A 25,643-nucleotide genomic window follows, 5' to 3' on the forward strand; every position below is an offset into this window, starting at 1 on the left:
TATCATCATACAGCCATTGTTCTTTATCTACTTTAATATCCTGGCTAGACATGCAAATGTGTGACTGATTCTTTGTTCTTTTTATAAAGTAGACAAGTATAATTCCACAGCTTCCCAGCTGTATTCACTTTACCTGTTAAAAAAGTCATTTACTAAAGTCAAGTAATGGTGTTCCATTGCAATAAATTTCGAAATTGATAGTGGCACTTGAGGATTAACACCCTTGCACTGTCTGAAGACACAGTGGACCTATTACGGGCAGAGTAACACGGTTCTTTCTTCAGGGAACTGAAGTAGCGGTGTTATAGTCGAAGATGATAATATGGTTTAAGTCGGTGAGGATCGCAGCTGCTCATTTTCTTGCTGTCTGCCACCATCAAGCTCACATGCATGGATCCAGTTCTTTTTGGGGGGAGAGGGGAAGGGGTTGTATGTTTTAACTTAATACATCCTTCGTTGCCTGAGGCTCACTCTGTCTTCGCCTCTTGTCTAGGGTCTTCCAAGATATTTTGTTTCTGCAGGACTGATCTCCTTCCTCTCTCTCTCTCTCTCCATTACCCTAAAATCCATCCATTCTCATAGACTCCACACTTCCGTGGTTTGATGCTGCACCTTTTTATGATAATTTTTGTCATTTATTGCCAGTATTTCATATTAAAGGTAGATTAAAGGCTTCTTGTGTGTGGTCATATACCATTGTTTATTTCAGCTGCATAATCATCAAAAACCTCTTAATCACTGAGTTTGTAGCTGATCCTTGAATTGGCAACAGTTTCAATTGCGATAGGGCTACAGGTTTCCAACGTTTTTGATAATGATCTTTTTTTAGACATGAGAAACCTGCTATGAAATATAATGGAGCATGATAATTCAAAGAGGTATTCAAAGTTTATTTGATGAAAATTGTTTTTGAAATGGCTAAGACATCCCCCCCCCCCAAAAAAAAAAAAAATCCTAATAAAAGGTGGGGCCTGCTTTTTATGAGGATTGCTTCATTTTACTTTGTTTTTGGATATCAGCCATTTCAAAACTGACTTTCATCAAATCAACTCTTGAAGTCCTCTTAGATATTTATGCTCTTTAACATTTCGTAAAGTTGTTTCTAAGTATCTTGCAAACTCAATCCTCACCTCAACCAATACTATACCATCCCTTCAAAGATTTTGTCTGAAATTGACAATATACTTATATTTATATATATATATCTTTTTTTTTATGGGGGTATTTTGTGCAGATTTCATGAATTTGACCAGTTTCATCTTGTCTTTTGCCAATATCAGATATTCATGTAGTCATATCTGCCAACCGTTCCCCTTTAATGGAAACACATTGCTGTTTCTAAAGAGAAGACAACATTTCATTCAACCTTGTGTTCCTATGTTTGTCATCACCTGCTCATAGTGATGTGTGGGAGATGGATGAAAGGTTGTTCTTTTTTTTTGTATTGTTTTCTCCCAGTCATTTCTATTTCCTGAATTGCAGAGTTGGCAGGTTTGTGTAGCTATATTCAGAGGTGTCACCGTAATAGCAAGATAATGATTCCTGCAGCATAATAAATCCCCCCCCCCCCCCGACTCAATTAGTTTTTAAAAAAAAAGAGAGAAAAAAAAGCAGTTACCAATGCTCCCACTCCCACTGAATGACTTTGCTGTTGCTGCCAGCTTCGATGAAGGAATTGTTGTCTATGTTCAGCTTAGAACTCATTTTGAATACAATAGAGTCAGGGCACATACTCTGAGTGAAGGTTTCTTCAAAAATGTCATGAAAAAGCTTGTCTTCCTTTAAATCATCTGCAAGGAGTTGTCCTGGTTGACAGGCAGAGGAAACTTTAAGGCAAAAAAAAATGAACCTTGTTAGCTCATTGTGTACATTGAAAAGAAGAAAAAAAATTCCTCAGATGTTGGGCAGAAGCAACCTTACAAACAAGAGAATAACATCAGCAAGTTATGAGCTGCTCATGGAACAATTTTTTTTTTAATGTCTATTTCTCTCTTTCATTTTTTTTTCATGTTTCCTTATTGATTGTATTCTCAAATCATACATAAATGAACAATCCATTTTGGATTCAAAGTAAAACATACAAGTACAATTGAAGACAATATCAACATCACTTTGCAGTGGTTGTGGCCATTATTTCCCACTTTAACATAAAAAATGTAATAAATCTTTAAAGTCCAACCAACTAAACAATACTTTAATACAAAACAATTAATACTTATGCTGATATGCATTTTATATTCCACTTGAGTATATAATGCGTTATATTCCATTTGATAATGTTGACATGTATGAAACAATATTTCCCTTGAATGTGTAATCGTTAAACTCATATTTCACCTTTAAGAAAGTATATGTGCAAAAAATAAGTCCATTATACAACCTAAACACGCACACACACACACACACACACACACACACACACATACACAATTTGTAGTACTTGTTGAAATGCGCCTCCTATTACAGTTTCATTCCACTTTTGGGACGTAGCACATACATACACACACACATGTGACAGATACATCCTGGTATATCTTGAAATCTTACCGTGGCCTTTAAGCTATCTCTCTCTTTCTGTCTCTTAAGCACAGTCCTGCTTTAAATGATCGCCCTGCCATAGCTCCCTCTCTCTCCCTTATCGAGAGAGACAATCGTGTTTGATGACAGTCGTGTGGTTGAAATGTACTCCAGGAGAGTGTTTTGCCTCATCTCGACCAAATCTCCCGAGGTGGGAGCGAAACCGCAAGCTCTGTCGATTGGTCGGTGATCACGAGTCAAGTTTTTTCGTGCGGGAGTTTGCGAATGCAAGGCATGATTTGCTTCTTTTGACGAGGGGGTGAACATGTAAAATTTCTGTCATGATTTAGCTCTAGCATTCTCAAAGTTTCTCTTGTGCTTTCTCTCATTTTGTGTTGCAATGCCAGGCTCTCTTTTCTCTCTGTCATGTCATGTAGCTGCTTTTAACTTCTTTTGCGGTTCGACCACATTACATATTTCTCTTCTTTTTTTTTTGTAAAATGAGGTTGCCCCTTCATGCAATATTGACAAATTGATAAAAATACAGGATATTTAATTTTGAATGTATTTGCTGTTTTCTAAAAATAATGATAATAGTAATAATAATGTCATTAAAAATCAGCAAAGCTTTCAAAGCGTAAATCAAAGTGGCAATCAGGAATAGTAAATATCAGTATGGTATGTAACTTTGCATCCCAAAAGGACCATGAAATAGTTATCATTTTGTGCAGAGATTCTCATTTGATGCATGCATAAAACAACTAGAGGATGATTTTTAAGTAGTGCATAAGAAGAAATTAGTTTGTTTAGTTGTTAAAAGAGTCTCCACCGTGAGGAAAGCAAGCTTTTATTAAAATGCAGTGGCGGATCCAGAGGGGGCGCACCGGGCACGCACCCCCTCTTTTTTGTTGTTGTTGAAACAAAAGAAAAAAAAAAAAGGAAAAATGGGGGATGCGTGGGTTCCCCTTTAATTTTGTAGAGGCGCCTCCCCTTTATGAAATTCCTGGATCCACCCCTGTAATGTGCTTGTCATTGTACAAAATGCAGTCGGGATTGAATGCTGTAGGATTAATAATCTTGGTCCCGCCGAGGAGAGTATACAAGGAGTGTCCCATGGGGTGTGTGGAGTTGACACTAATGATGCACAGCGATGCAGAGGGATGGGATCGACAGGGTGTTCAATCATAACTCAATAACCAGAGGCTGTACAATTTCTTGCAAGTCTCTTGCCTTGTAACTCACATCTTTAGCCTTTTTGTGTGGCGATTTGCTTTAAATAGTACCTTACCAAGTTTTCTACTTTTTCATCTTTGGCATCTTTGACAATAGTCCCCTGTTGTCTTTGTTATGTTCTGCTCACTCTGTTAATCCCCTATGGATTAACAGTGGCTTTCATTTTCACATCCAGTGATGATTTTGACAGTGGTACACATGTATCTTATCCCGTACCATTTTCGCCCCACATCAAATCCTCTTACTATGACTTTAGATTATTCCCTCTATCTTGTAATCCTTTAGCATTCAGTGATGTCCCTAATTCTACGACCCCATGCAAGTCTGCTCCCTCTTCCTCTATATTTTGATATCTACCCATCTGTCCGTCCGTCTGTATGTCTGTCTGTCTGTCTGTCTATTTTATCTGCTACCAGGTACCACTTTAATGCTCCCACAGGAGAACATATATGTTTACACATGTGCATCCATTTTTGTCTGTGTAGCCATATGTCTCCCTTCCCACATACCTATCTGCCTCTCTATCTATCTATCTATCTATCTATCTATCTATCTCTCTCTCTCTATCTATCTCTATCTATCTATCTATCTACTTATCTATGTCTCTATCCATCTTTTTATTTTATTTATTGATGTAGTTATCTACATCTATCTTTTTCTCTATCTGTTGCCCTGTTGCTTTACATATCTCTGCTTTATATCTGTATATATTTTAATTTCTATCTATAAATACATAGACCAGCCTATCATTTTAGTTTCCATATCTTCACCACACATCTATACCAAGAATGATCTTTTTTTTTTCATGCATACATGTGCACCTAGATGCAAAGATAATGGACATATATATATATCTTCATGTCTATGTGTGCTTGCCCTCTTTTTATCTCTTTCTCTCTTTATATCTTTGCCATTGCCAGTGTGAGTCAGGTTTTGACGTGTTGGCAATCACTGAGGCTTGTCACCGGTGCTATTTTCCCACCCCCCTGATTCATCGCTATGAGCTGATCACCCATTTATCTGCCTCCTCAACCCCAATTCAATTTGCTAAAAATACATCCCAACCTGTCAAAAAATGTTTCGTCCCCCGTTTTCCCCTGTTTTTAGGCATTGGCAGAGGTGACGTTTTTCTCCCCCTCTGCTTCCCCTTGTCCTCAATCCTGGTATGCTCCCTGCCCAACATGTTGTGTCCTGACAAATTGACAGGACACAATGTGTTGGACTAAAGCTCTGACTGATGTCCATCTAGTTTGGTGACAATTGCTGCCCCCCCCCCCCCACGCCCTTTGCATGCCGATAAGTGCTTGGAGCATGTCCAAGTGCTTTCCCCCCTCAAAATCCTCACGAGGGACTGGCTCTGAGTCCTGTAAGAATCACTTGGTCGATAAGAAACAGGTTGTAGGAATTGGTGCCAATTCTGCAGCAGTAATGTGGTGATCTCCCCATTTCCTGTCGTAAAGATCCTGTCGAATTCTTGGACACGGCAGTGCATTGACACGGTTTGACATACTGCGAGACACTGGCAATCTATTTCTAATCTCTCTGTCTTGTTATCATTGCTTTGTCTACAATATCCTGACACTGAAGCCTTCCACTGGTCTTCCTGTGAGATGCTCTTATCATCTTTGCTATGCATTTCTCCACCCACTTCTTTGATTATGCGTGATAAGACGTCATTATCTATATAAGGCATTTAGCGGCACCTTAAAAATGTGTACTTCTGTCCGTTTGATTGGTACATGTATGCTCAATATAGAAGCATATTCAATGAAACACATTGCAGATATGTCAGTGCATTAATTAATTGTAGGTGACAGAATACATCATAGTTGTATATGTAAATGTCAATGACTGTCTTTTCTGCAGTTTGGGTGTTTTATGGGAATTGAAAGCAGCCTTTTGTCACACCTGATTTTGATTTTTTTTTTTTTTTTTTTTTGGATTGTGCATGGCATCTCCAATAGGTATCTTTTTCCTACTTAAGAAAATAAGTATGTGAAACTTGGTGTAAGATCCACTATACATATTGTTCCCCTGAATCAATGTGAAATGTATCCAGGGTCATGATATATTTTCAACCATTTAAACAAACAAACAAACAAACATACAAACAAACAAATAAACAACAATAACAATAGTGACAAGACAACAAAGTTGTAACCATTGTCACTTACATCACTGTATGTCAACTACCTCACAGCAATGGACAATAAGAGTAGAAAATCTATACTGTATCCATTTCATTTGAAATTATTCTATCATGCATTTTAGTTTGTAGAGACTCAGTAATTTCTTTTCATACTTAATCATAGAGAGCATTCAGAATTCTGTGTACTCTGCTTCATCAACAGCAGAAGAATGCTGAAATCAACATATCAAAAGATATATGAGTGATCAATGTTATTGTTTTGTTTCTGACATTAAATCTTCACTAATTTATGTTGACAAAAATATGTACAAAGTAACAATCCCTTAAAGTGCCTATCAGCATAAAATTTGTTTAAAGAAATACATATGATTAAGTGTAATATATATCATTCTTCAATTGTGCCATGTAAAGATCAGTAAATTGAATGAATGGAGGCTATTTAAACTGTTAAATCTGAGCACGAAGTGATTCAGCTCACTGGCAAGTTATCACTTGCTCTTTATCTTGTATTAAAGAGCAAAGAAATGACAAGAACCTTTCCAGCTATCGCATGAACGGAGCCAAGATCATGATATTGGCAGACAAAGAAAGGGCCCTGCCCTCAAAACCAACCAGTCCCCGTAGATCCGTCATGGAATCGGCATTGACGCCATCCTCACACCCACTCGCACCAGCGGTGTCAGTAACGGTTTCAATCCAGGAACCCAGTCATCAGCCCCATCTGTAGCTCTCCAGTAACAATAGGCCCCCAGGAGACATGGTGTCAAGGGAGTGTGCAAGAGGGGCAAGGAAGGGGAAGGGGGGGGATGTAGGGGTGGATGGATGGATGTTACAGAGAAATGAACAATGCACAAAAAGTTTTTAAGTTTTCTTTATCAACTACGTATTTCTACCATTACAACAGTCATATCTCAGCCACTGTTACCAAAGCCAGGCATGATATTCTGTAGATTTAAATGGGATTTCTTTTTTTTTTCCTTCCCAAGTCTGTATACATTTTTTTCTTTCCATGTTTAACCCGTTGAGGACGGACTAATTTTGCTACAACACGCATTTCCCATAGACACACTGCCCGAGTATACTCGGGACTCGTCCTCAATGGGTTAAAGTCACCTGAAAACGTTGATTTATTTTTTCTTTATGATGAAATTGTATTATGATGTATTTTGCAATTTTAATATGCATTTTATTTGAGAATGTGAATGCTGAATGTGATACAAATAATATGTGATGTAGTTGTATGGAATATATGATTTATTTGATCATGTTATAAATTGCAAAAATATGATTTGAGTTCATTCTGTTTGTTTTTGTCCCCCTCTTTGTCGTCGTCCTGTAGAGAGGAGGGTCACCTGGAATTGGCAGAGAGGCTCATTCAGTGCCAGTATGAACTCACCGACAGACTCACTTTCTTTGTGTGTGGCAAGCGGCCAGGTGAGAAGGGGCAGCACTGGGGGGTGTTCGGGGGGGGGGTGCTTTCTTTCTTAAAGGGATGGTACAGTATTGGTGGAGATGAGAATTAGGCTTTTAACGTTTTTGCGAGATACCAAGAAAACACGTATGATATAGTGCAGAACATACCATTTTAAGAGGAATTCAAAGTTTATTTGATGAAAATTGGGTTTGGAATGACTGAACCATCCAAAAACAAAGTAAAACAAAGTGATCGTAATAAAGTGTGGATCCCACACTTTATTAGAATAGCTCTTTTTTTTTTTGATATCTCGGCCATTTCAAACCCAATTTTCATCAAATAAATGTTGAATTCCTCATGGAATTACATGCTCTTTCATATTTCATAACAGGTTTCTCATTATCTCACCAAAAAATGTTACAAACCTGAAATTAGGTCTCAACCAAAACTATACGATCCCTTTAATAGCACTGAAGATGTACTTGAGTTGCATTGAAAGAGGCAGCATGGAAGATGAAATAATGGGAGGGGGGATCGGAGCGAGGTCACAATAAAGTATGTTGCGTAACACAGGGTGTTGGTGCACACTGCGTCAGGTGCTTGGCCGAGACTATAAATCATCATGAAACTTTTTTTTTTTCTTTTTATTTCTTTTCCTGGCATCCACTAAGATCATTAGATGGCACTGTTATTTGTTTGGGAGGCTTATCGTTTTAGTGGATCTTTTTTCTTTATGAGAAATGGATTCTATCACACGCAAATGGTCGAAGAGGTGTCGAATCACATATTGTCTTTCTGTCCTGTGGCATGGCATATCTGGTTGATACATTTGGTCAGATACCACCCATAATTGCTGGGGGTGTAACAAAAAGGGTAACATAGTGAAGTTGTCTCATTGAGCTCTCCATTCTAATGATTGTGGTTTTGGGTGTCAGCCTCCTCCAGAGGAGAAAATGTAGGAGGTGTTTTTTTCTTTTATTGATGTGAACAGGGACCCATCTATTATGTCCTACTTGATGGTCGGAGTGTTAGACTCACTATTGAGGGGCAGGTGTGTTAACACACAACAACTGGCCTGTTGGTACCTCTGGAAATGGAGGGCAGAGCCTCGCTTATATGAGTCAGAAACATTTTTCACAGTGGCAAACTAGCCTCCCATTTATCACTGAAAGTACATATTGTATCGCACAACATATACCTGTCTGTCGTAGCAATTAAAAAGTAACAGTATTCAATGCAATATTCATAAGCAGCAATTTCATCTGACCCTCAAAGCAATTGTGATACACCGCCTCGGGGCATTTCATGAAGCGCTATGTCCAACATAATTGTTGGACAAAGTTGCTCTCAGCCAGTCAGATGCAAAGATTTCAGTAGCTTGCGACAGTTTGTCCGCCCTCCCCCCAAATCTTCAAAATACTTCATGAAATGCCCCCCCCCCCCCCCCCCGTATAGTGATTCTTGAAAGTAAAGAAAAAGTTTCATAAGGATATGTCATTCCGTGTACTGCATTTGCCCCACCCCCCCCCCCAAAAAAAAAAAAAAAAATAGTTGAAGGGATAGCAATATAGAAAACGTTCTAGTATTCAATGAACTGCAATGAAACCCTCTTCTCTGTTGATTCAGAAAAGGGTGATTCAAACCTGAATGTTTTTGTACTTAAAAATCGATCTTCCAGGTGCAATTGAGACAAACTCTAAATACTCTTAATTTCAGTGCTCAATTCAATATTCCAAGGAACTAAAATGCCATCATCTTTTACATGCACAGGTACAACATGATAGCAGCAAGCTTGATAGACGTACAGAAATATACAGAAAATTTGTACAACTAATACCTTCACACCACACTAGCGGATACGATAGACAGTTGTCCTGGCATCACATTTCAAAGAACAATGTAGAAGTAACTCTACACTTAAATCGCCAGCATGTAGCCTTTGTTATGCTTCCATTCCAGTTTCAGACCGTAAGATGAAAACTGTTTCGATAAGGCATGTCACGTATTGTGTGTCCTTTTTTCTTCTGTTTCTGCTCTGCAGACCACACAAGCAATGTCCACTTTCTGATACCCGAGATGGCTGATGGGTCACTGGACCGGTCAGATGCAGCTGACCAGGCCAGGAAGAAACTACAGAGTGTGAGTTGTACCTTGACATCAGCATACAAACCAAGAGCATGGAAACATGTACTGTAAACGAGGAATGTTTGCGTGCATTTTAATTTCGCAAATTTCGCGAGCGCGACGATTCGCGAAATTAAAATGCCCAGGAGGGCTCTTGTCTACACTATAAAGATTGAATGCCAGTGGCAGTTGGCGAAAATTTCATGCCGCAAAAAAAGCCGTCGGCTCCAATTCACGAAAAATTCATGCCGCGAATATATCGTGTTTTACAGTAGTCACTGTAAAACCAGAAACGTTTGTGGTGCGAAACGTTCGTGGCATAAAACTTTCGTGAGGTGGAGCCAATGGCCTTTTCCGTGGCATGAAACTTTTTGTGAATCACCAACCTTGGAAAAATTACAAGTGTACTACATGTACTGGATTGTGTACACAAAAATTTTCATGTGAATTTTACTTCTATGAAATGTGGCTCTTTGCAATATTCATGAAAGTTTCATGCATGTGAAAATTTGTGGTGTTGCCATATCATAGCTATAAAGCAAGAGGAGATGTAGAGAACTGTGATAAGTGGTAGTGACAGTTGCTAAGAGACCAAAACAACAAACATTCTGCATTTTAGTGGCATTGAGAGTATTCTTGCAGGACTTGAGGAGTTACCAGAGTCCCTTGACAATCACTCTTCTTTTTCGTCTCTTGGCCATGATCCAACAGAGACCCGTGGTAATATTCAGGTGGCACTATTCAGGTGGCACTGGTGGTTTTCAAAACATGCCCACGACCTTTTTGAAACTCTGTGAAGAATCTTGAGTGTCATTCTGGCATACAGTCTTACCATGTCCTTGAATTTGTAAAAAAAAATATATATACAATGTATAAAGGAAAGAAAAATGCCCACTAAATGGGTTGATAGGAACGTGTCCTGAACTCTGACTGATTTATGAATGAAATCTTATCCCTGTTATCCTTCCTGCAGAAAAGGGCAAAGGGAAATTTGCTGGTTTTGGATTGTCTGCCACTGTGCATCCCAGTATGCTAGAACCTGATATGATTCTTTGGTGTCCTATAATCATGGCCTTGCTATAGATTTGAGAATCTTTCCTTGTAGCAAAATATAGACCATATTGATCACTTCAGCTGAGGGCAGAGATCATCCTTCCCACAAGGAAATGGTTGTATGACAAGAGAATTGTGACTTGTTTCAAATCTATTGCAAGAAAGTAGCTCAGAGCAATGTCAGCAACTGATCATGGAGCCTGTTACAGATCTTGATGTTCAGGTTGTGAAAACTCTCAAACAGTTTCGGTATGAGCACACCATTTATTCATTTCTGTGCAAACAGTTTCAGTATGAACACTCCATTTATTCATTTCTGTGTATACTTTGCAATTACTGGGATTTTGTCTCCCACAGAATATCTTCCTCTAGTGATATGTCTGTAGTGTATATCATGGCTTGCTTTCCATTGTGTTGTTTTCTTTTGTTTTCTTTCTGCTTAACATTTTGTTTTGAGTTAAATTGGTATAGGAGCATAGCTGCCAGTGCCCCCTGATCCTACAAGAGATTCCCTGAAAAATTGAATCTGTTCTTGTCCTGACAAGAGAGAGCAGAATCCCCCTGATTTGAGAATTATATTTGCTTAGATATAGATGCATGTAGCGCACAGAAAGCTCTATGGATCCTCCCTGATTTTGGCTAATGTCGGCAGCCTTGCAGCAGGCATACTGTAAAAGTGGGAATTTTTGGTGGTGTTGAAATTTTCGCGCATTTCGTGCAACGAGAAACTAGCGCGAAAATAAAAGCACGCGAATAATTTTACTTGCAATATGTTCCAGTAGTTGATGTTTTGATTCCGCGGAATTAAAAACACACGAAACTCTTCTTAGCGGGCCGAGCGCGAAAAATTAGTCGCGCGAAAATATCCACTTTTACAGTACCCTTATCAATACCTTTGTCAAAGTTTCAATGATTGCAGTTTGTGATTTAGCTATCTGATTAATAGCTCACTTATATTCTCTCCCAATTATAACCAGCTGTATACATATTTGTTGTCTCTTTTCCAACATCAGATTTTCAAGAATCCCTCTTTAAAGGTACTAGCCCACATTTGCAAACCCACGAAAATCAAAACTGCATGAAACAGGTCCAATATGACTTCAAGTACAAGTTATAACAGTAACATACCTCACCTGTTGCTCTTTGTCTATACCATTCGATAAAAGAGAGAAAATCATCGTTTTAAAATCAATTTTCAAACTGGGTCAACCCGACCCAAAATCGAATTGCGAGCGCGGGCTAGCTACGTACATTAACTTACACATGTATCGCATGCATGTAGTACGTGCGTGGATCGGAGTTAGCGAGCGTTTTTATATGCATGCATATGGTGCATTTTCATTTATTTTTATGAAAGTAATGGACTAATTGGAACGAAATTTTGCACAGGTGATACTGCAATCATATCCAAACTCCATGCTAACTATGAGACCAATTGCTGCAGGTTTACAAATGTGGGCTAATACCTTTAATACCCTACTACTTCTCTCAAGGTGATCATGATAGCATCATGTGACACATGCAAGCCTTCTTATAAACTAGAGTAATAATTGAAGATAACTGAAAAGAATGGAGGAGAAGACAGACTAAAGATATGCATATCATTTCAAGTCCTGGCAGTATCAAATTTCAAACCTGTTCATGTACAAACCAACTCCGTCTTGATGTTTTTCAGTTACTCCCTTCTTTCATTTCAATTGGCATCCCTGTTACCCCTATTTTTGATCTACTTGATTTGATGTCTAACCACAGTTGAGCAACCACCTCTTTGAGGAGCTAGCCATGGACGTGTACGATGAGGTGGACAGGAGAGAACTCGATCTCCGTAAGTCAGTCATCCTGTGTCTTGTAGTTGAGCAGTTGGCAACCCCTGTAGCATACTTGCCAACTAGTAAGATTTTATCAGATTCAGTAAGATTTTTTACGTTAAAAAATAGCAAAATCAGATTTTCTGTCAGAGAAATCAGATTTTTAAAAAATATTTAGATATACCTTTCATGCGTATTTTCTGAAGATTTGACCGAAAGTAAGATTTTTAACTTCAATTTGCATATAAAATAAGATTTTTGCAATCCACGAGTAAGATATTTCATCTTGAAATGTTGGCAGGTATGCTGTAGTAAATTGGTCTGTACGTACATACACGAAGACAAAAGTACGTGCTTGTAAGCGCACTTGTAATTGTTGAGTGCGCGCGGCAAATGTTTGTTTATTGTGACATCTGAGCCTTGCAATGGAACAAAAACTTCGAGTCAATTGTGAGCTTAACATGGGAGTCAATGGAAATAAGTGATGTCAGCCATGCGCTGTCCATTATTGCTCAAACAAAATTGCACGGCTGACAGCTAAAGCGTGCGATGGAACTTTTCACATAATGTCACGTGATGGGCAATGGACCAATCGGATAGCTACATTCTAAATAGGTGTTGCATAATTGACACTGATTTCATGTACTCAGTGAAAGTGTAGTCAAGGATTGCAAAGAGTAACTAATAATAGAACAGACAAGCTTCATAACAGGGTCAGTATGTTAATTTCTGCCTGTCATGAGTTTGCACAAGTCTGTGGTCAATTTCTGATATCAAAGTACATGTCCTGTACTTCTTCACAAACTTATTGGAAGTCTAGTGTCCCATAAATCTCAAGATTTTACTATTTATATGCCCTTAGTACCATACCTTCCAAAAAAAAAGAAGAAGAAAGAACGACAGCAAATGAACACCCAAGACAAAACAAAACAAAAGAAAATCCCCATTGCTGTTTGTGTGCTTTTTATGTGTTGATGTTGAATTGTAGTGTGCCTGACTGTAAGACAACAGGAACTAGACAGTGATACAGTATCAGACAGATACAATTGACACCCTGCTGCAGAATGTAATGTTCATTCTTTGAAACTGACCCCATAATGAAATCATGGGCACTCTCCAACATATCTTGTAGATTTGAAAGGCATTGCTTACCATTTGTAGATGAAACAAAAACCCAGCTTAAGTGCTTCAAAATAGTTCTGAAATGTGAGTTTTGGATAAAAACAACCAGTGTAAAAAAAGTTACCTAGTATAATGAATGTTAAGTATTGTAAAATATACAGAATGTGGACAATAGCTATAATAAAATTGTGTCTAGACTAAACCATCTACAATTATGGTTTAGTGAGAAAAATAATGATATCTCCTTGTATTTTAGGCTTTATTGCAAAATTTTTATATGGCAGGAGGTTTTGTGATACAGCTGACCTATACCTATGCATCAAATGTGATAACTCAACCATTTTTATATTACTGCTCCCAGAGGTAAACAGTACCTTGAAAGGGTTTTTGTTTTGTTTTTGTTGTTGGTTGTTGGTGGTTTTTTTTTTTCTTGGCAATGTGCTGTACTTCTGACTAGTGTCTAGTACACATATTTTTCTCATTTTATACGTGTTGCCTAAATTAGGATTGTTCCAATAATCAATTTTCTAGGTAATTCTAATGAAATTTGTCAATGTGATTACATTGCATCTGTGGATTCACAGAGCTGGCAAATCCCCCTAATTTTGAAGGAGACCCCCAGAGAAGGTAATTATATTTTCATGTCCTGGCAATAGAACAGAAAAGCTGCCCTGATTTTGGTATTGTTTTCAGCTATTTGGATGCAAGAATCACGCATGTTGTATTATCCTGATTGCATTTTTCTTTGAAATCTCCCAAATATTGATATGTGGATGTTGATGGGCACAGATTGATGCCATATGTTGTTAAGATTTTTTTTTTCTTTTACACATGCTAAAAACTTTGTGATTAACAGGGACGGATCCAAGAATTCTGTAAAGGGGAGGCACCTTTTAAAAATTAAAGAGGGGCACATGTGCCCCCCCCCCCATTTTTTTCTTTTTAATTCTTTTGTTTTAACAAAAAAAAAAATAAAGAGGGGGCGCATGCCTGATGCACATCCCTCTGGATCCGCCACTGATTAATGTTAGACGTGAAATGACTGTCTATTGCTTTGCCTGCTTCATCCCTTTTTGCAGTATGGGTGTCACTGAACAAACCCAGCCTTGTTGGGGGTGACAGGTCGGTGCCTTTCTTGCCCCTCAACCCGGAGTTGTCTGCCACCAGGAATCAGGTAAGTCTCAGATATTGGGGTAAAGAGAGGGGGGAATGGGTCTAGGAAAACGGTATTGGTTTGTCCCAGAATTACTCAGCTTCAAATCATTTTCTTTGTGAATGAAAGTCTTGAAATAACCACACACAAAAGAAAGGGAAATGAGAAATGTGCTATTCTTCTAAATAGTAAGACAAATTGGTGTAGTAGATTTTTTTTTTACCTGTTTCTTATGAGATTCTAAAATCCCTGTGAGTTATGAAGTATATGGTCAACTACCTGCTCATAGGCAGTGTATGAATTTCAATCCAATTATACCAATGAATTTGGTTTTGTTTATTAAGTCAGTATTGAGCTCACTCTGGAAGACCACACCACATGTTTAGGTTATCAAGACTACAAGGATTTCAACACTAGAGGGAGTCCCATGCTTGTCACCAGACTCAAGATATTTTTACTAAGTAGCATGGAAATCACAAAGAACTGAAACCACTAGTTAGTTGCAAGAAGTGGAATGATAATGTGAGAATCTGCAAAATCAGAAACAAATAAAGGCATAGGTCATGTTTACGCTGTCACGCCAGCGGGTAGTTCTTTGTGAAAGGAAAGAGTTTATTTCTGAACAGCCCAACAGGAATACACTGTACACTGTATATACAGAATTTTGACCTGGCTTCAGTGAATGAGTGTGAAATCTTTCAGTTGGTTGCTTCATAGACATATGTGCAGAGCAAACCTTGACGCATCAGATTTTGAAACATAAAACAGATCTCATATGACTATGCTTGTAAATCTTTCCAAATTTTTCCACTAGGTTCAAAAGCCTCTGTAAAGATGCCAAACATTTATTTTCATATTGTGGTAAATTCAGATCATTCAATACTCTAAAAGGATGAGTAATGTTTCTCTCACTCTACGTCCAAATTTCTACCTGAGAAACAATAGCAGTTTAATTCCACATATGTACAGTTCTGAGAAAATTGGCTGTGGAGTTTTGATGCAATTGAGCACACAGTAGATTTAAGATGGCATGTAAATAGAGTGAGGTCTTTGTGTTCCATTATCCAGACATTCCTAGACTTTGAAATTCAATCAGGAGGTTGTTGAGATAAAAATTATATGAAATCTGTCATTTTCCAGCCAAATTGGTATACCTTACAGTTTTGATGACTGCCTGTGTGTATAAAGTATGATAGAGGAATGGGTCACAAATTTACCTTTTTTTTTACATATGTATCTTGTGCATCAAATTATTGTGGAGTTGCCATTAAACTCATGTAGATGCCAGTGATGAGAAATCAATGAGCTTGCTTTGTTCAGATCAAACCACATTTGTTGCTGTGAATGACCCTTTTGTTTACAGTGTCAGTTAAATTTTAGATGATCTACCTGAAAGCATTAAATGGGTTGTCAACACAACAGTTTACTTGCTGTTGCATTATGAAGTATCCGGTCACTCTAGGCTAGGATTGTTGCCCATTATTCTTGTCTTTTATTCCCTGAGAAATAGTTTCACTTTCAAGCTACGGTTTGTGTACGCAGTACATTGAATTGCTAGAGGTATTGTTTATGTATTCAAATCGCATGATCTGTGCGAGGTAGTTCTTTATTCTGATGGTATCATTGTTACTTGGTACAGGGGCGGCAGAAGCTTGCGAGGTTCAGCGCGAGGGAGTTTGCAACTCTCATCATCGACATCTTGAAAGAAGCCAAGCGGCGGCAGCAGGGAAATCTGACGATCTCAAGACAAGGCGGTGAGTCTGGCCACATTGCAACCCTGTGTTGGAATGCATACGTGTGTGCCTGTCTGTCTCTTAGTCTGTTTGTGATTGCGCTTGTCGTTGTATCTGGGTGTGAATGTGTTTGCAATCATCACAGAATGCTATAGACCTGTACAGTCTTTGTCACGATGAAAGTTTTCCCCATACCAGCTTTGCAGACTTCATTTTCTCAAGATGGCCAAAATTGCATTCATTTTTATTGCAAAAGGCATTTTGCATCTTATTGGTCAAAGAATATACCGGGTAGTGTGAGTGAGAAAGTTTAATGAAAGCTTGGTCACTTTTTAATGTGTCAAATTCTAATGGTTCTATAATTTACATATTGTAGACTGTTATTTCAGTACTTGGCAGACTTTTCTTCATCACCCAGTATCTTGTAATACTTTCTTTGAAAGATGGTGTGATGTAGTGCTATCAACAGGTATTATCATTCTTTGCTTTCGACTCTCTGCTTTGGCTGCAGTGCAAATCGAAATCGTGCGAGAACCTCCGCCAGTCCCGCCAGCGCCAGAAAAATCACCGACGTCTCCCAGCAACATGGCCTCCTGCATCGAGGACAACGAACCCCTCTACGACAGCGTCTGCTCCGACGATGACTACGACGACAACGACAACACCAACCTCAAGAATGGTGGGAACGTGAACATGGGTCACCATGGGAACCAGATATCCGGGGTAAGATTTTGGTGCCTTTCGGTATTTTTTTTTATGTTCCTTGATGATGTTTGAGCGTGTTGCTTCAAATTTGTCCCAGGTGATAGCTGATGAAGTCTCCGGGAGGTGTCTGGCAAAAGTGTACTGGCAAACAATAATCAACATCAAATGAAAAAACATGGAAAGTCTGTAAGGTGTTTCCCTTTTCCAAATGAGGGTACTGTGGCAAAATTCTGAATGATGACAATCCAGGTGGCTCGCAAAGTTAGAATGTATTGGTCCATTCTTTTTTTTTTTTTAAATTGAATATGGGCATTTTTATAGAATTTCTATGGCATCAATCCAACTGGCTCCTAAAACAACAAGAAAATTGATAGAAGAAAGCTCTAGAGTAATACCCAGCAGCGAAGTATGAACAACAGCTACAGCAACAATACCAACAACTAGCCAAAATATGAATGGTTGTGCTCATTCTGTACCTTCTTTACTTACATGTATTTTTCCGTATTGTCTGTGATGACCGATCCCCATCCATTTATCCCTACAGTACCTCTGAAAATGTTACTAGTTAAGTTCCAATTTAAACTTTCATTTCTTATTTTCCTTGAGCAGCCTTGGGAGACAGAATTCAAATCTCAATGAATTCCCAATGTGGTCTGGTGTTTTCTATTTCATTTTTATCCATCCATTATTCCATTAAGAGTCTTTTTTTTTCAATATATGATGACATAAATGGTACCCTGGGGTACCAGAAAAAAATCGGCCATTTTGTTGAATTATTTATTTTTTTTTTAGGGCTGTACCCTGGGTTACCAAAAAGTGGGAAATTAAGTTTTTTTTGTGTGTGATTAATTCTTCAACATTCAATTATGGCCATTGTTCTTGTAAAAAAAACCCTCTTCATCCTGTAGTTTTCTCAATTAATCCCTGAGCAAGCAGGGTCATAATAATGCCATCTGCCTCCGCCTTATCCCCGGCGTCACTGGCCTTCTGAAACACCTCCAGAACATCGGCGGCCCCTTCCTTCCCCAACTTCCGAGTGGCGCGAAGCCTCGCGTTTTCCAGCCTCTCCTCTCTGGAAATTTTCCTTCTTTTCCGGCCCTTTCCTTTCAGTGCGGCATAGCCCCCATCACCTGCTGGCATTTTTGCAGCTTGATCCTAATTGCGAAAGGATATCTTGTTCGGCACAAAGTGCACAAAGCTTACAAAATTACGGGATCGAAACTACGTCTACGAGATCGTAACTTTGGCACAGCTAGCGGGCTATTATAATAGTGCGTGTAGTCAGTGCATGAAGCGCTATACTGAGTATCGCACCGTACCACGGGTCAGTACAGTGCGCATACGTAACGCAGTAACTCTGCGGTTGTACTCGAGTGAACGTGAGATGGCGCTACACAACGTGGTACCCCGGGTTACTACGATACCCCGGGGTAGCGCGTGGTGCATCATATGTCCTTAAACTACTCTCTTCTCTATAGCTTACTTTACTTTTCAAGCTTCATAATATGTCATACTCCGCCTCAATTCTTCTGCACTCTAGACTCTAAGACAGAGAATGATGTTCGGTGCATTCAGCTGTGGAAGAGATAATAATGTGGCTATCAAGCCGTACTCGAGTTAAAGAACAATCTTTTCTTTTCTTCTCTTTGTAGATTAAGTTCTCCCTTTAAACCGTGTCTCCCACAGGTATCATCATGTTTTAATGATACGTTGTTCATTGTAGGTTGTGTTTTTACTTCTGAATAGTGCCCTATCTCGAGTAAACATCAAATATTGCTCTACTGTATTTCCTTTTGCTACACACTCTTTCCTCGCTCTTCCTTTCTCTCTCCCTTTCCCTCTCTCTCTCTCTTTCTCTCTTCTCTCTTCCACTCCCCCTCTCTATCTATCTATCTATCTATCTATCTCTACCTATCTATCCATTTATCTATCTATCTATCCATCTATCTATCTATCTCTACCTATCTATCCATCTATCTATCTAATCTATCTATCTATCTATCTATCTATCTATCTATCTATCTATCTAATCTATCTATCTATCTATCTATCTAATCTATCTATCTATCTATCTATCTATCTATCTATCTATCTATCTATCTATCTATCTATCTAATCTATCTATCTATCTATCTATCTATCTCTACCTATCTATCCATCTATCTATCTCTACCTATCTATCCATCTATCTCCATCTATCCATCTATCTGTCTATCTATCTATCTATCTGTCTGTCTATCTATCCTGTCTGTCTCTCTATCTATCTGTCTATCTGTCTGTCTATCTATCTATCCATCTATCTATCTATCTCTACCTATCTATCTATCTATCTATCTATCTGTCTGTCTATTTATCTATCTATCTATCCATCTATCTATCTATCTCTACCTATCTATCTATCTGTCTGTCTATCTATCTATCTATTTGTCTATCTATCTATCTATCTATCTCTGTCTGTCTATCTATCTATCTATCTATCTATCTATAATCTATCTATCTATCTATCTATCTATCTATCTATCTATCTATCTATCTATCTATCTATCTCTTTCTCAAGCCACAGTCTCTGTGTGTTTCCTCCTGTGCACAGTCCCTATACTATAGTGTATCTCACTGTAATTCCATCATCATTCGTGTGATTTCTTGATCGATTGATGCCTTGGGTGACTTCCTGGAATGTCATTCTCTTTCCCCACCCCCAAAAACAGAGATGGGAATAGCGCTGTGTCCGGCAACCCAATTAGACCTGAGCCTGAAAAAGTTAATCCGTGTTCCAATTATAGATCTTCTGGGAGGCTAATTTGGTGGACATGTTCTAGATTAATGACTTTTTTCCCCCCTGCGTGCATCTGGTGGAAGCTTGCCGTTTGGATCGGGCTGATCCGTCAATCTTGCAGCTTACCACGTTTGTTGCCCTTGAGTGGGAGAACATGAATAGTTATCTCACCATCTCAACTGTGCCTGTTTCCGTGCAACTTTGCATGAAGATTGGACCAGTCGAGGGCATTAACCCTTCATGTGCCCACACACTTGGCTTTTTGCCAAGCTTTTTTTTTTTCCATCAGCAGAATCCACCCCCTTCGACGTTTCGCGCAATAATTCTGCAATGTGAGAAGACCTCGTCATGAGGCTTCTTGACTTTTTTCTTTCAAGTTTCCCGCAACTTTTGAGACCAGAGTTGCAATGTCCACGCGTACCGTTATGAAACCACACCCATTTTTATAACAGCATATCACCGCAAAATGTGCAAAATTTTTTGATTTTGTGTACATTTCCTGCGGAAAACTGGTGTGTTATGAAACTCATAAAAACATATTTTTACTGTCAATCACTTTGATTGATTAATTTTATGCAAATTATGGTAGAAAAGTGGTCAATGCCAATTTCCATTGGAAAAAAACAAAGAAAAAAGTGAAAAACAAAGAAATTCCCAAAACGTGTTTCCAGAATGTTGCTTCTTAGTCTTAAAGAAGAATGTAACGATAGTCTTTCAATGATTAAATATATCTTTTTTTCTGTAATGTTATGCAACATGCTTTGTGTGTTGCTATTTTTCAAATTTATAACCAATATATGTTTGTGTTTTTCCTTTCATTCTTTTTTATTAGAGTTTTGTCCTTTTTTTTTGGGGGGGGGGTCCTCCAGAATATGTTTTGTTTGACGTGCATCTTGTATTTTTGGGGTCTGCAGGTATTTACAGCTGTGACGTTAGCATATTCAGCGTGCTTAAAATTTGAGAGAGAGTTGGAGGGGAGTAGGAGACAATGGTAGAAATGGGGGTGGTGAAACATAAAACGAATCGGAGAATAGACCGAGTGATAGTGATCTGTGTGGGAAGTGATTTGTAATGGCAGACAGATGACATATAGCAGCGCTAAATATATGTACTCCTAGCAAGAGATGTAGTGAAGGTAGATGATGCTTTTGTAAGCAGCATGTAATAATGGCCATGGCGGGGAGGGGGGGGGGGAGGGGGGGGGGACAGTGGTTGTATTGTGAGAAAAAAGAAACATATTCAATGCTACATAGTCATTCATATGATACATGACTAAGTGGGGAACATGGTGTGTGATCCACATGGACCGCAAGATAGATAAAGTCTGAGGAAGGATCATCAATGGAGCAATAATCACACAACAGAAATGATATGTTAAAAGGAGTCATAGAAGATGACAGCCCAAAGTAGAATAGAGCTACATTATTGTGCCTATATGTTTTTGAGGGGTTGTGGTAGAGTCCAGTGTAGAGCTCAGAAGACAACGGCCCATCAGGTCAATAGAGTGCATTTGTACCGCATTTGGATGAATCTTTGATTCTGATTGGTTGAAATTAGAGGTATAATATCAACAATTGCCTTCAGCCCCAAGACAAGACAAAGGTTGTAGGTTAGGGCAAACAAAGCACAAAACCAAGCTAAGAAGAAAAAGACAAAAGATGACACTACCAGAAACAGCCAAAATCACATTGTACATTGTTGCTATACTTTTTGATAGTGGCCTATGTTACCCAGAATAGATTTTAAAAAGGAGAAAGTCAGGAGAAGATATTAAGAGGTAAGATCATGACTCTGGGGAAAGGATAAAAATTTCAATAGAAAGTTAAAGGAAACACATTAGATTGAAGGTTGGTTAAAATATGTTGAAAGCAGAATGAAATCTGACAGGCACAGGTACAGGTATACCAGAAAACATTCGGAAGGAAATATTTGAAGTGAGAGACGCTGATAGGACAAGAGGAAAGAGTGATGTGAAAGATAATATAAATTGGAGGAAAGAAGATTTAAGGCCTGGTATCATGAGACTGAGAGGAAGGGTTCTAATGAGAAAAATGTCAACCCTTAGTCTGCAGTAATAAAACTCTGAGGAATATATGAATCAAATTAGACAGCTGGAAAAATATACGAAGTGAGAGAAACATATGATGGAGATGAACGTGGAATGGTGAAATTGAACCCTCGCTGATAAACAAACAAACAAAGAATAAACCAACAGAGGAACTCTCCATCTCTCCGTCCATACTGAATCAGCATTTCTTGGGACCTAGACCTGACCCATGGTCCTGTATAACGGTGTCCTTACCATCCATCAAGCGTGCTGAAGGCCCGCGTCTCGGTCAAAACAGGATATTGGTCCTTTCCCTTCCCCCGTTAGGTAGTAGACCGATCAGTGGCGTCCACTCCTAGCCCCAGACTCAAGCAGGGAAAGCTTACTTCTTGTAGTACTCAGGGATGGGGGTAGTCCTGTCAAAAGTAAGATTACTGAACTATAAATACTGCAGGTGTATCATTCCCCCACCCCGATATCCAAGACATTGATTTGTGGCCATGTGTTTTCTTTGAATCTTTTTTTCTGCCTTGCTAATAGATTGTGATATCCAGAATTACATACTACAGCTTGTATATTCAACATGGCTTGTATTTTGGTATCCAGAATTGTTCAGTATGACTTGTATTTTGGTGTCCAGGATTATTCAGAATGGCTTTGATAGAACATGAGATTGTACAAGCTGTTTTCTCATCGCCTACATCAACTGGAAAGATCTAAAGTCTATGGAAATTTAGGATCTTGTTGAGGATGGGTTAAACTTTTTTTGTTTTTTGTTACCAGCATCCATGTACACTACCTTTATATCACCACTGAAATTGAATTACACAAACAAACAAAATGTGTTTTTAAATAAAATACAATTGATATTTTGACAATTTTTTATGTAAACTGGAAAATTGTGAATGCATAAGTGGCTAGAAGTAACACACAGCTTGTTTTAGCCAGTATTAAGCAAATATGAAAGCATGTTTATAAATCAAGTTTATTCCTCATGTTTATATTTAGCATACAGTGTTGATGTAAGAGCAGTGAATGTTAATTGATATGGTGCTTATGATTTTCGTAACCCTAAAGCATATCATGCTAGCACAGTTTTAAGAATGAAGTGGCAGCGGCATAAATTGCAAGAAGGGAGAGTGTTCAATGCACAAGAAACTGCTCCGTGTACTTCCTTGATTTGTTTAGATTGCAGGAGACAGGATGATTGCTGTATAGTCTTTATGTGATTTTGAGGCCCATTGAATATCTTTTCTTTTCTCTCACAGGAGAGAAAGGTTAATGATGTACGAGAAAGTGTTCTTTACAGTGTTCATGGTTTATGGAGATTGCAGGAGATAAGGATTGCTGTTTTTAATTTTCACATGCTTTTAAGGTCTATTCAATATCTTTTCATTTCATTGCATTCCATTTCATCTATCTCCAAGTTCACCTCACTCCATTCTATCCCTTTTCATTTTATTTCATTCCTTTTGATTTAATCTTATTTAATTTCATTCCCTTTAATTTCATTCCATTAATTTCATTCCATTTAATTTTTCCTTCTTTAATGTCACCGTCCCTCCATTCTTTTCCATTTCATTGCAATCTAGGTTTGTTTTTTGTTTTTTCATTTCATAACATTTTGCATTATTTATGCTATTTCCACTTCCAAACACCTGCAATACAGACAGTCTTACAGATTTCACTTGTGCGCACCAATTGAAGTTTTAATATGATTTGTCAGATAGTGGTGTTGAGGGAGGAAGGGGGGTGGGAAGGGGTCAGTAGGGGGATGATAGGAGGGGAGAGTATGGCCCTTTTTCCCTCTTCTCTGTAACCAATTTTACCCACATCCTAATCAAAACATCCCATGGAAGGAACAGGGCAGGATTTCAGATAAAGTGGGATGGTCAGATCAGATTGCTTTAATACTGCTCTGGTCAGATTGGTCAGCAACAAATCAGTTAAAGAAAGCAAAAAAAAAAAAAATGACCAGCACTCATTCGCAGCATTTTATGAATAGGAGTCTGCCTATGCACCTACAGCTGTACATTGGGTTTTGATTGCCAAAGTAGAAACACTCCACCACTTATAAACCTGAATTCTTATCCAGTTAAATGCATGAAGTTGATGCTTGGTGTACTATAAAGCCGGAAACACTCGTGGCATGAACCATTTGCAAATTTTAGCTGACGGCCATTTTTACCTCCGCCAAGGGAGGAGGTTATGTTTTCGTTACCGTTGGTTTGTGTGTTTGTGTGTTCGTTAGTTTGTCCGTGTGCAAAATAACTCAAAAAGTAGTTAACGGATTGGGATGAAACTTGCATGAAAGGTTGAGAATGACACAAGTAACAATTGATTAACTTTTGGTGGTGATCCGAGAATTTTGGGGGAATTTATGAAGGATTTTTGATATTTTGGCAGGTACAGGGTCAATGAACTTGGGAGTTCAGGCTGCACGTATTTGAGGTTTGCATGCGCGCACTAGAGTGCTTGCTCTAGTTTCTGCTAGGACAAGGCGCGCCGTGTAGCTGAGGGTTTATGACGTAACAAAGGCTTCTATATTGGGAAATCGGGTGACTTTCAGCACACGATGCTATAAGTACGTATGGGTGGAAATCACTGATATCTCTATGGAAGAACAAGATCAGTGGCGGAAATGAGCTGCATGCTTGGCGGAGGTCTGCGCTCTCAGAGTGCTTTTCTAGTTGTGAAATGAAACTTTCACAAATTACCACTAGCATTCAATGCATCGAGTAGGAAAAAAGCTTCCACTTGCATTTCACTTTTGTGAGTCTTGGCTCCTCGTGAAATTTGTGAAAGGCTGATGCTCATGAAAACTTATTGTTTTACAGTATCCAATATATGGGTTGACATTGTAGCTGTATCTTGGAGGCAGGAGGTTAAGGCTTAATTCATGCTTATTTGAAATGACCTCCTGTGTTGTGAATCTGCATCAGATGACAGTTCGAGTGCCCTGTAATGCAAAAACAACAAAAACAAACCAATCAAAACAACATAAACTCACTATCCTCTTTTCTCAAACTGATGTCGTTATCTTATTAAGTGCTGTATCACACAATTACATATCACACTCACATTGATACACTTGTTGGATACAATTAAGGCTGTTAAAGAGCATACATGAATAGTCCACAGTCAATACAGGTTGTACTGTAAAAGACATCTGAATAATGTGTGCAGCACTTTGGAAATGGCAGCTTGTACTGTACTTTCTGTCATTAGGAGTAAAATGCCAAAGGCAAAAAAAAAAAAAAAAAAAAAGGTTTCTTGTATTCTAACCATTTTCTTTTTTTTTTTTTGCATGATCTTCAGTATCTTTCTGCGAAATGAGGTATGAGCAAATTTGCCAAAGGTTAATCCTCTGACGTGTGCACCCTGCACGAAAGAGTTTTTCTGAAAATGTCCCAGGCACCGTGGAATCCCGCATTTTGTGAGTGGCAGGTAAACCACAACGTTGGTCATGATCACGTAGTATGAAGGCATGGTCACTGTGTCATCCTTACTACCATGACTCAATGTGAGCTGATCTATATCCCGATTACTGGTTCAAAAAAAAAAAAAAGATAAAAAGGATTTTTTTTTTTAATGTAATTTTTGGACACAGACCAAAATTGGTATTAGAAATTAACTGGAAGGTGTTTACCCATTTTGTTTTTCTGTGCACGCCCATCCAAGTTCAAAATCATATTAATTAACACCAAAATGCCAAGTGCTGCCAGATTTGCTTTGTAACCTTGGATCAAATTATCTGCACCCACCTAACCTGATGCAGTGATGAGAAACTTAATGTTTGCTTGCTTCTT

General features: G+C 38.6%; 1 protein-coding gene across 1 annotated transcript in view; it reads left to right on the forward strand.

The window, feature by feature from the left end:
* LOC140227544 (ARF GTPase-activating protein GIT2-like) overlaps positions 1–25,643 on the forward strand; it is a 101,246-nt gene that overhangs the window by 50,407 nt on the left and 25,196 nt on the right. The window contains exons 7-12 of the mRNA XM_072307949.1: positions 7,239–7,333; positions 9,355–9,452; positions 12,243–12,315; positions 14,500–14,594; positions 16,213–16,327; positions 16,818–17,029. Coding sequence (XP_072164050.1) covers positions 7,239–7,333; positions 9,355–9,452; positions 12,243–12,315; positions 14,500–14,594; positions 16,213–16,327; positions 16,818–17,029 — 688 coding nt within the window. The remainder of the gene's footprint in view (positions 1–7,238; positions 7,334–9,354; positions 9,453–12,242; positions 12,316–14,499; positions 14,595–16,212; positions 16,328–16,817; positions 17,030–25,643) is intronic.

This window comes from Diadema setosum, chromosome 4 (assembly GCF_964275005.1).
Source record: "Diadema setosum chromosome 4, eeDiaSeto1, whole genome shotgun sequence".
Taxonomy (NCBI): Eukaryota; Metazoa; Echinodermata; class Echinoidea; order Diadematoida; family Diadematidae; genus Diadema; species Diadema setosum.